At 42.5% G+C, this 12,549-nt stretch overlaps 1 protein-coding gene across 2 annotated transcripts in view; it reads left to right on the plus strand.

Moving 5' to 3' along the window:
- Nucleotides 1-12,549, plus strand: part of TCERG1L (transcription elongation regulator 1 like) — a 449,140-nt gene that overhangs the window by 370,358 nt on the left and 66,233 nt on the right. For both annotated transcript variants that reach the window (XM_033943432.1, XM_033943433.1), the window contains one exon: nucleotides 10,799-10,953. In XM_033943432.1, the coding sequence (XP_033799323.1) occupies nucleotides 10,799-10,953 (155 nt within the window). The remainder of the gene's footprint in view (nucleotides 1-10,798; nucleotides 10,954-12,549) is intronic.

Consider the following 12,549-nt stretch of genomic DNA (forward strand, 5'->3'; position numbering starts at 1 on the left):
GCGGGGAGTTGGAGATGAGGGCGGTAAGGCAATTGTTCCATTTGCCCGCTTGGAATGCTAGTGTTCTATCAATGAATCTCTTGTAGAGGCAGCCTTTTAGGGAGGGAAAGGTGAATAGGTGGGCGTTTCGTGGGCGAGAGGGGCCTGCTATTTCAAGGTGCTCAGACAAGTAGATTGGGGAAGATCCTGTAAGAGTTTTGAAACAGAGGCAGGCGAACTTAAAGATGATCCTTGCCTCAACTGGAAGCCAATGGAGTTTGGTGTAGTAGGGGCTAACATGGTCGTATTTTTTGAGATCATAGATGAGGCGGATGGCCGCATTTTGGACTGTTCTAAGACGTTTGATGGTATTTTTATAGGATCCCAGGTAAATAATGTTGCAGTAGTCTAATATGCTTAATACCAGAGATTGAACGAGTAGACGGAAGGCTTGGTGGTCGAAGTAGCGTTTGATGGAGCGCAGTTTCCAGAGGGTATAGAAACATTTTTTCACCTGGGCACTGGTATGGTCATCGAAGGTTAGGGTGCGGTCCAGGATGACTCCAAGGATTTTTATGGTGGGTAAGATAGGGTAATCTAGCCCATTCAATCTGAGGGAAGTGTTTGTTAATTTGTGGTTGGGACTCGCTAGGAAGATTTTGGTTTTTTCAGAGTTCAATTTTAATTTGAGTTTTGAGGTCCACAATTCTAACTTGGTGAGGATAGATGCGATGAGTTTTTCCGTTTCTAGAGTGAGTGAGGTAATGGGGACAATGATGGTGATGTCATCTGCATATATGAACGATTTTAGGTTAGAGTTTGCTAGGCTTCGTGCCAGAGGGGTCAAGTAAATATTGAATAGGGAGGGGGATAGGGGAGAGCCTTGTGGGACTCCACAAGGGTTACGCCAGTGGTGGGAGAAGGCTCCATTACTGTGGACCTGGTAGGTACGGTTTGTTAGGAAGCCTGTGAACCAATCTATTACCTGTCCGGAGATGCCGATGGAGTCAAGGCAGTTGAGCATAATGTCGTGGTCGACCAGGTCGAAGGCACTACTCAGGTCGAATTGAAGTATCAGGGCGCTTTTACCCAGAGAGAACAGGTGGAGGAGATAATTTGTCAGGGCAGCTAGGACGGTTTCGGTGCTATGATTTGGGCAGAAACCGGACTGGGAGTCATGAAGAATATTGAACTTGTCGAGGTAATTCGTAAGGTTGTTGTTGACAAGACCTTCCATGAGTTTTTGGAAGAGTGGTATGTTGGCAATGGGTCTGTAGTTGGTGATGGAAGAGATTGGCTCCTTGGGTTGTTTAGGGATTGGGGAAATGAGGATGTGGCCAAGTTCGGACGGGAAGTATCCCGTGGACAGGCATAGAGATACCCAATTGAAGAGTTCTGCTTTGAATGATGGGGGGGCGCATTTCATGATGGTGGGAGGACAAGTATCTAATAGGCAGTTGGAATTGGCGTATTTAGAATAAAGTTCGAGGAATAGATTCCAGTCAGGATTTACAAAGGAGGTCCAGGACATGTCGGCTATTGTACCTTCAGTATCTGCTGCGCGTAGGTTGAGTGGGGGATCGGGGCTGTGAGCTGAAATAGACAGTTTTAGAGTGTGGATTTTGTTCGCGAAGTGGTCGGCTAGAGTGATTGCGGAGGGAGGGAGGTCGGAGTTGGAGCGTTTGTGAGAGTCTATGTCGAATAGGGAATTAACTAGTCTAAAAAGTGCTTTGCTGTTTAGGGAAGGGGAGTTTATTAGTTGGGAGTAGTGTTTACTGCGCTTATCGATGATCTGTTTTTTGTATTCTTTGACTTTCAGTCGCCAGGTAAGTCTGTCTGAGTCAGTCCCTGATTTACGCCAGATTCTTTCATGTTTCCGGACTTCTCGTTTTATGGTCAGGAGGTCCGCGTCAAACCAACTGTTTGAAGGGCGAAGAGTTTTCGAGCGAAGTTTAAGAGGGGCAGTGGTGTTAAGAACCTGGTCGCTAAATTTTTCCCAATTTAGGTGGAAGTTGGGGTCTGCGTCGGAGTCGGAGATGGGAGTGTAGTGTGACCAGAAGTCTGCTGGATTAAGATGTTCTCTTGTCCAGATGGATTGCTTTGTATGGATGGGGTTAGGCTTTTTGTCAGGTTGTTTTTTGTGCCAGGCAAGTTCAAAATTGCACAGGAGGTGGTCAGACCAGGGGGTATTTGACCAGGTTTGGTCTAAGAGATTTATATTGGGGGTGGTGTTGGTATTGGAGAGAAAGGTGATGAGGTCGAGGTGGTGGCCTTTGTTATGGGTTGTGGTTTGGGGGGGATTGGAGAAGCCTAGTGTCGTGAGGAAGGAGAGAAGGTCTGCGACATTTGGGTTCTCTTTCTGTTCTAGGTGCAGGTTGATGTCTCCTGCTAAGAGATTGTAGGTACCTGCTGAGGAGTTCGCAAGAAGGTGTTCGTAGAAATCATCTTTTGCTTGATTCCATTTATTAGGGGGTATATAGAATAGCGTGACGATTAGGTTATCTATACAGTCTGTTTTGGAAATTTTGCAGGTGAGGATTTCTAGGTCCTTGGTTGATTTAGAGTCTAGGACATGGAAGTGAAGGTGATTATGGAGAATGATAGCGAGGCCACCTCCTCTTTTTGAGTTTCTTGAGAGAGTGATAATTTTGTAGTGTGGAGGGAGAATGTCCCCTATGATGGGGTCCTGGTCGGAAATGAGCCATGTTTCGGTTAGGAGGACAATGTCTAAGCGAGTTTCTTCCAGCCAGTCTTTGATGAGCTGGGCCTTATTTCTAACTGAGCGGATGTTCAGGTAGGCACAAGGAAGAATGGATTGTTGTGGGGGGCAGGAGGGTATCGTACGTTGCAGATATTTTAAAGATCGTTTTCTTTTAGGAGTTGGTCTAGGAGGGTGGCGGGTGGTATTGATCACAGGAATTGGGAAAGGACCTGCTTCTGTGCAATCGTGTATAAGTCGATGAGGGCGGAGGAGTTTGTCAGGACCGGGGATGCTAGTCCAAGTGGTGTAGGTTGAAATAGGTTCAAATGCTAGAACATTTGTAATCAAGCCTCTTGTGCTGAGTAAATAGAGGAGGAGAAAGGCGGGAAGGTTGTGGGTGATGCTGGTCATGTTGGAAATGTTGGTCTGGTCAGGAGGGGGGAGAAGATTCAGAGGGGGGGGGCAATCTGGGAGGCTAGTGTGAAGGGGAGACTAAAACTGGGTTCGCAAGGGGGGAGATTGAGAGGTGTTGGGGGAAGATAGAAAGAAAAAATCTGTGAACTTGAGAGAAGATGATCAGGTCAGGGAGGCCGCAAGTGAGAGTCAAGGAATATAGTACGTGGCCCTTAAGAGGGCTGGGAAGGCAGGCCGGTGCCGAAGTGGCTGCTGGGGGCGGGGCAAACCGCCGAATGCGACGCTCCTCCGGTGCAGTGAAGGGGGACGACTCGATCTCCCTTCCCCTTCACTGTGCTGGGGCAGGAAAAGGCCCGGTCTGCAGAGCCCTTAAGAGGGCTGGATACCAGAGACTATCATTCTGTAGTGTCTATCTCAACTTCAATCCTTCTACACCAGCATTCTTCAAAGCAAAGCTTGTGGGTCAGTGGTTGTGGCCATTCATACTCTGATTCTTTCCTCTCTCCTTAAAGAATGACATGAAGATGGTTTCCCGCGGTTATCCGCGGGGACGGAAACGGTGATGAATTTTGTCACCGTGCCATTCTCTGGTTCTAACCACTGTGCCACACATGTCCTCCTTTTAGAGGACTATCTGGGTGCCTGGACGGTAGTTTGCATGGGCTTTGGAAAGCCCCGATCTCCTGGCCGTGTCTGGAGGGCCTCTGAGCATGCGCGGATGATGTCACACGCATCTGTGCATGCTCAGAGACCCTCAAGAAGTGGCCCGGAGGTCGGAAAACAAAGATGAAGCATTGTGGAGGCGGGGCTAGAGGCAAAACCGGCGGGACTGGAGGCTGAACAGGGCGTGGTTAGGGGCAGAGCAGGGTGATGCCATGTGTCTGGGTTTCTATGGACAAAAATCTGGTAACCCTAACTCCGACAATATTCAGCCAGAGCCCAAGTAGGATAATAATGCAGGCCATAGTTGAATATTGGCAGAGACCCAAATAACAAACAAAAAAATTTGAAGAGGCCCTCTTATCCTCCCCCCAGGGGGCTACAGGAAATAGGGGGATGCAGTATATGGGGCTACTCTGCAGCCCCTACAGTATATAGGAGGGCTACAGGAAATAGGGGGATACAGTATAGGAGGTTATAAGAAATAGTATAGTATAATATATCTCTCCTCATCTATCTCCCCCCCCTCTTATTTGCACCCTTCTCCTTCACTGCCATCTCCAGACTCTGTCCCTTCGATCTTGCTACACTGTATGCCTAGAACAGACTGCCTGAGTCAATATGTCAAGCTCTGTCTCTGCCATTATTCAAATCAAAGCTAAAAGCCCACATTTTGAAGGCTGCCTTCAACTCTGACACCCACTCACCGTAAGATACCTATGTCCATCTTATTATTCTTTCTGCAACCCCAACTCCTATCTGTCCCATTTGTTCTGTCTGTCCGTCCTAATTAGATTGTAAGCTCTTCTGAGAACGGGCCATCTCATTACATGTTGAATGTACAGCGCTGTGTACACCTTTCAGCACTATAGAAATGATAAATAGTAGTAACAGTAGTAGTAGTAGTTAGCAACCTAGTTCTCCTGGGCAGGGAAAACCATGGCAGCTGTGAGCTGGCATTATTTTCCCATGAATAACACAGCGTGCAGTGTTTAACAGAAGCTGTGATATTCAATTGTCATAATAATGAGGTGCTTTGCATGCATTTTGCATAATTGTCATCTCATTATTCAGCCTCCGGTACCTTAACCTAATGTGCTTTACAGTAAAATAATGTACAGTTTGACCATTTAACATACATTAAGAGGCCAAATCATGCATTATTTCCTAACGCATGTTATTAGCTACTGCTATAAATCTAACAGTTTAATTTTTTAGCTGGGTACAACTAAATGATTTTTCAGCTGAGAAAGAGCCTAAGATTGCTGGTTTCATTTTTTCTCATGGCCCTCTGCGGTATTGACTGAAAATCGTGTCCTTGGTATATCTTAGTTAAATAGAGCCAGAAAGTATGATTTGATTGATCTGATTGATCCCCATGCTTAATGCAGATTGAACACAAATGTGTCGGAAAACGGAAATTTTTTAGGTACTTAAAAAAGGGTCAGTCACGGGTTACAGATAAAGGGGGCCTTATACTAGAAAAAGTGTGATCTTTAAAGGACATTTTTATATGTAAAAACAATGTTTTGCAGGAACAGATAGCCTTTTATCAAATTTCCCATGCTTTATGCAACCAACCTTATCTGCATACATCCATGTATTCAAGTAGGTTTTTCTGGCTTGCGTGGAGAAAGGAAGCAAATGTAGAACAAAGGAAAGGGAACAGATACCCCACGTAAAATCCAACAGAAAGAGAACAAGTGGGAAGTGGGATAGAACCTTGAGACACATAATTCTTTGTCTATAAATTTAAAACAAAATACATGTAGAAACACATGACTAGAAAGTCCTATAAAAGTGATGTCCTTATTGTGAAAGGATCCAGTAAATGACCTGACACGGTCCGTGTTTCGGCCTCCAGATGGAGGCCTGCCTCACGGGTATGTTTAGGTCCACTAGGTGTCACTCCAGTGCTGGGAATGCGAACTTTCAAAATAGAACTTGTAAATGCATTTAGGACTCATAAAGCAGCTCAAACCTAAAACATAAAAAAGGGTCCACACAGGTCTCCCGCTGCCCTTGAGAGAGCCTGACAAAAAGCCTACAGCTGCCCACTGGTAGGGGCTACCTACTCTTAGACCAGTGTCCTCCTTTTAGGCTGCCTACCCCCACAGCTCTCTCTCACTATTCTTCCCTTATCTTCCTGTGGGTCTAGCATCTCGCTATCTAGCTCTCCTTCTCCCCCAGTAGGTCTAACATCTATCCCCCTCACTTCTATCTTCCAAACTCATTGAATGAAGACACACTGTTTCCAGCCTGCCTCAGGCCCTTCTTTCTGCCATGGATCAGTAGCATGGAATGTTGCTACTTTTTGGGTTTATGCCAGGTACTAGTGACCTGGATTGGCCACTGTGAGAACGAACTCCTGGGCTTGATGGACCTTTGATCTGACCCAGTAAGGCTATTCTTATGTTCTGTTCTTATGGATTTGCTAACATGTAGTTCCTATGAGGTATTCTGCTGGTGTTTAGTTTCTCTGTAGACCCTGTAGCAATCTGACTTGCTCTGGGTTGGTTTTTTTTTTCCCAGCAGGAAAAGTATTGGTAGTCTAGGGTACTGCCTTTTATGGGTAGGGTTGTTATTATTTATGTCCTAGATATTAGAGCTGGAATGCGTTTGCATTTTTGCATGGTTTTGTTACTAGAGCTCTGAAGGAGTTACCCCGTACCCTATTCCCACTACATTGGAAGAAATGGTGTTAATTGGAACCCATCTTAATTTTTCATCCAGGGCCCACTCAATCAGTGCTATGGTACTGGGTTAAGTTTTTCTGTTTAGATGCACACTTTATAAAATATTCCTACCAAATAAGCCATGGGATGTGTATATACTACATAGTGGGTATAAACAGTGGCATAACGAGGGTGAGCAGCACCCTCCCCTGCCCTCTTTCGTCCCCCAATGCATGTGCGCACCCCTTCCCCATACCTTTTTAATTTCAGCACGAGCAGCCACTAACTTACTGCCCGTGTCGGCTTTGGCCGCTCTCTCTGATGTCATTTCCTAGGCGTGGGTCCCGGAAGTGATGTCAGAGAGAGCGCCGAAGCTGACGTGGGTAGCAAGTTGGTGGCTGCTTGCGCCAAAGTTTTAAAAGTATGGGGGAAGGGACATGCGCACGGCAGGGGGAGGAGTGGGAAGGGGGACGGAGAGGAGGAGGGCTACCGGCACCTCGAGTAAGATGGCGCCTGGGGCAGATCTCCCCCCCCCCCTACTAAGCCACTGGGTATAAATGTATGCAGGCACTTTCCATGGGGTAATATTCAAAGCAAAAGTATGCACATGAATTCACTTATTCTTTATTGCTCACTGAGCATTGTGGATCCCATTGAAAGTAGGTAGGTTTTCCAACATTAGCAGTAACTAGTGTTTGTCATGCTCTACTTCTGTCTATAGCTACATTCCTATTGGATATGTATCTGGGGCAAGATTTGCTTGGTACTTGCATTTAGAAGAACAACTCACCTTTAGTATAATCATATGGAAATCAATACAAAAACTGCTGATCTTTCTAAAGAAGACTCCTATCCATTACATGTTATTATTATGTTCTTAGTTGCAGAATTAGAATGTCATATTTCTAACTGGAAAGTGTGAATCTGCCGCAACAGAAAAGCATCATTTTTTTCATTTAGGTTTCACCTCAGATGGAAGAGTCTAAATCAATATATATCTGATCTTTAATTATTGTTTCTTTTGAACTGTCATATGAATAATATGCAGCTCTGTTAGCTTGTGATCTAAGACAGTGCTTCTAAACCCTTTCCTGGAGGCATACTTATCCACTTAGATTTTCAGGATTATCATAGTGAATATGAATTTATATGTTGGAGATCCATTGCATGAAGAGAAAAAAAGAATCAAAGAAGGCTAAAAGCAGAGAAGGTCAAGGGGATAAGGTTGTCACTGGAGCCACACTCAGGTTAATAATTTAAGGATGACCCAACATAGCCAAGCTGCAAAAGTGAAATCAGCAAATTTGAATACGGGACTCCATCCGGCCATCATGAAAAGGTTAGAGAGGGGTCCGGGAGGTGGACTGGGCGGTCTGGCAGGGGTTCAGGGGAGGGGTTGTCCAGCAGGAGAGACTGGGCATCCCTCCTGGCGATGAAGTGCGCAATTGATCATGCTGGGGAGGGTTTGGAGGATCACAGCAGGAGAGATCGGGCATCTCTTCTGCCGGGGAACATTAGGGGGGGGGTCATGGTGACTTCGAGCAGGAGGGACTGGACATCCCTTCTGATGCAATTGTTGCGGGGTGGGGGGAGGGGGGGTACAGTTCCAGAATTCTCTAACCGGTGTTGTTTATGACAGACGCCGGTTAGAGAATCATGCTTTTCGGCGAAGTACTGGCCCCTCCTTCACCTAAAAGATCTTGTTTTGGGTGTATGGAACTTGGGCAATTTTTGGGTCGGGAATGTTTTCTACACATACACATAGTAGCGGTCTGGGTGATTAAATTGCTGAATGTATAGGTAGGCCATTCTCAAAAAAACCCCACATTTTGGACATTTTTCCCAGAATGGACATTTCCCTGCTGCCTACTTTATGTGCCGAGGGACTTAGGCCAAATGGGGACTTACAGGTTGTTTTTTATTATGCCCCTCTATGTTTCTGTATAATATGTTCCTGTATAAAATAGGGTCCTTTCAGGTCCCCAGTTACAGAATTGCCCTCTATATAGATAAGTTCTTTTGAATATTTGCTCCAGCTATTTAGGGTTTGTTTGATGGTCAAAAATTAGGGGTAACTAATGTTTTTGCATTGCGTACCTTAACACAGAAAAAAAACTACAGCTGAGTGGAGGAAACAAGACAAGCCAGGGGAGGGATAACAGTACCAAGGGAAGTGGTATTTTTCAGTTATCCAAGAAATATATATATATATATATATATATATATATATATATATATATTTTTTTTTTTTTTTTTTTTTTTTGCATTAGGATTTGTAGCAGTTAAGACCTAAAATCAGAAACCCTATTATATGTTTCAGAATGCTAATTTCTGCTCCCTTTTCCTGTTCCTATCCATATAGGGATCCTTGTCAGGACTATACTTGGTTAATAAAGATTATATTACCGGTTAAAAAGACACCACTCTTGCCTTTTTTTTTTGTCTGCCTATCCATACCCTGACATTGTTTCAAGTTTCAAGTTTCAAGTTTATTAGCATTTTATGAATCGCCTATCGTAATATCTAGGCGATGTACACTCTAAAAGCCACAGATAGTGGTTTCACATATAATTTTGACAGGTTAGACATATTACAGACAATTTAAAACAGTATCAAAATTTTAAGGAACAGTCAATACAATACATTTAAAGTCAAAGAATAACATGACTGGGTAGGAAAGAAGGGAAAAGTTACATCATTTTTATCTATTGAAATTTACATGAATGGGAAAACACAATACGGGGTGAGGGGATTTAAAAAGTCCAATATTTGTAATAAAATGTATAAAAATTATGTGTGTTATATTATGTGTTCAAATGCATCTTGAAATAAAAAAGTTTTTAAAAATCTTTTAAATGTTTGTAAGTCTTTTTCTATTCTTATGTAATTTGGTAATGAGTTCCACAACGTGGGTGCCATAACGGAAAAGATGTCGTTTCTTCTTATACCAATAATTTTCAAGGAGGGGATAGATAATAAGTTCGAAGCCGATGATCGTAAGGAACGTACGGAATTATATGGAATGATCATTTTAGAAATAAATTGCGGTTCATTGAAAGTCAGAGTTTTATGTACTAAGAGTATAATTTTGAATGTAATACGGTGGGAAATAGGTAGCCAATGTCTGCTAACCCCTTCCTCCATTTTTTTTCCTCATTTGTCCCATCCCCTCCCTCCCTCTTCTCCGTACTTCCTTGTCTCCTATGTGGCAAGCCTCTTCCCATTTGTGTGTGGATGCCTCCATAGTTGCATCCTTTTCTAAAATGAGAAACCCTACTTATACGATACAGAATCATATTTTACATTACATTACATTGGTGTCTTCTATCCCGCCAATACCTTTCAGTTTTATGCAGTTTATAACAAGAGTTTCCAGGGAGAATACATGGTTAATAGATGTAGTATGCATCAGGATCTGTGAGGGTCGATCAGGTTTAGTTAGATCATTTGATAAATTTCTTGAATAGAAAGTTTTTAAGTTCTTTCATGAATGTTTTGTAGTTGGGCTTTATAGTCAGCAGATTGGAGAGGTGGTGGTCTAAGAACATAAGAATTGCCGCTGCTGGATCAGACTAGTAGTCCATCGTGCCCAGCAGTCTGCTCCTGCGGCGGCCCTTAGGGTCAACGACCAGTGTCCTAACTGAGTCCAGCCCTACCTGTGTACATTCTGGTTTAGGAGGAACTTGTCTAACTTTGGGTTCCTTTTATCAAGGTGTGGTAGGGGGTTAACGCACAGAATACCACGCGTTAAACCGCCTGCCACGCTAGCCGCTAACGCCTCCATTGACGAGATGTTAGTATTTTGGCTTGCCGCGGGGGTTAGCGTGTGATGAAATGTCCGACGCGCTAACCCCCATAGCGCACCTTGATAAAAGGAGCCCTTTGTCTTGAAACCCTGGAGGGTGTTTTCCCTTATAACAGCCTCCAGAAGAGCGTTCCAGTTTTCTACCACTCTCTGGGTGAAGAACTTCCTTACGTTCGTACAGAATCTATCCCCTTTTAACTTTAGAGAGTGCCCTCTTGTTCTCCCTACCTTGGAGAGGGTGAACAACCTATCTTTATCAACTAAGTCTATTCCCTTCATTATCTTGAATGTTTCAATCATGTTCCCTCTCAGTCTCCTCTTTTCAATGTACAGCAATTGTAAAATTTTAAGAAATTAGCATTTTTTTTAAAGACTGCACTGAATATTGGCATGAATTCTATCACCAGCAGGGAAAAATTTTTTAGTTTTGAGGAACTTTTCTTTTCATGATTATTTTTTCCGTACATTGAAGATCACATGAAAAATATAAAAACCATTACCTGTATTTTTTAATTTGTAATTCTATTTGAAATCAACTGAGATTAGTTTATTAATTTTAAACAGGTGTATAGTCTGGACTGGAGATGACCGAGTATTCTTCTTCAATCCTAAAATGCAGCTATCAGTTTGGGAGAAACCTATGGATCTTAAAAACCGTGGTGACATTATCAGAATAATTGAAGATCCACCTCACAAGCGCAAACTGGAAACTTCAGCAAGTAACTAAAAGCTGTGATTATTTCTTTTCATTTTAAACCTAAATAAAATCTGCTTGCAAATATAAAAGTGATACATTTTTTCATGGATTTTTATCCTTACATATTATGCTATTAATTGTTTTATACATTATTATACTATTAATATTAAATTGCAGTAGAAAAATTGAGCTGCTTATTACCAATGAACCAAGGTCTCCTTTTATCAAACTGCGGTAAATGTTTCAACACTGATAGGAATTGAATGAGTGAGTCAGAGCATTTACCTTACCAGCCCGTGGTAAAAATCTCTACCACAGTTGATAAAAGGGGCCCCAAGAAATTAATGATTTCTATAGAAATTTGGTTTTATAAAAGCAGTAGCCATTGATTTCGCTTTTAGAGTCTTATATACTTTGAAGTTTAGCCTTGAAGTGTGATTTTTCTTTTTAGCAAACCTTTTAGATCACTTTTACAAAGCTCAAAAAAAAAATGGAACTTTTAATATAAAGCTTAATAAATCATCATTTTATCCAACATACTAATCCATACAAGGTTAGATAATTTGTGGCAGGGAGGAAAGGCGACTATGGGCTCCTTTTATCAAGCCGCGCTAGCAGCGTTAATAAGCGCAACATTTCATCACGCATTAACCCCCACGCTGGCCTAAAAACTACTGCCTGCTCAAGGGAGGCAGTAGCGGTTAGCGCAGCCGGCGGTTTAGAGTGCGGTATTACACACGTTAAACCGTTAGCGCGGCTTGATAAAAGGAGCCTCATATGTCTGTGTCACAACAGCCTGATATGGGCTGAGTGAGCCTTTAAGATGCAGTTTTTATTGTTGTATGTACTTTGATGTCTGTTCTGATTCTCTGAAGAAGATATTGTGAAACGAGCTCGTCAGAATCAGAAAAGAATCAGCATTAGTTTTTAGGATGATTCATCTGACGCCACTGAGATAAGTGGTTTTTCATATTTTGTAGTATTTATATAATATAAGCGTGATTATGCACAGGAGGTGGTAAGAGGAAGGCCAATGATTGAAACTTTTGTCCGCATTGGCTGAATGGCCATGAGGCTGGTAAGTGACATGGACGTATAGTCTGAGGCCTTTCCTCCCTGTCACAGATTATCTAACCTTGTATGGATTAGAATGTTGGATAAAATGATGATTTATTAAGCTTTATATTAAAAGTTCCATTTTGTTTTGATTTTTGCAATTGTTGGTTGTGGAAGTTTTTGAATTTTTGTTCTTACAAAGCTACACTGCCCTGCAATGCACACCAAATACTGAGCCGTCCATTCAAGTTCAAGTTTATTAAAAAAAAATTTTAAACCGCTTAATCAGGTTTCTAAGCGGTGTACAATATAAAATTTACATAAAAACTTATTAAAAATCGGGATACTAGATAAAATCTGAAACACTTAATACGACATATAGACCAACTTCAAACAATAGGAAAAGAGGGAAAGAACTACAATAGTAAAAGAAAAGTGAAACAAAAAAGGAAAACACAGTGGGTTAGGGTAAAAAGTAATGATTTTAAGTTTTTTGTCCTTAAGGGTACAGTTGTTGTCCAAAGGCATCCTGGAACAAGAATGTTTTTAATTTTGCTTTGAA

This window comes from Geotrypetes seraphini, chromosome 4, assembly GCF_902459505.1.
Source record: "Geotrypetes seraphini chromosome 4, aGeoSer1.1, whole genome shotgun sequence".
Lineage (NCBI taxonomy): Eukaryota > Metazoa > Chordata > Amphibia > Gymnophiona > Dermophiidae > Geotrypetes > Geotrypetes seraphini.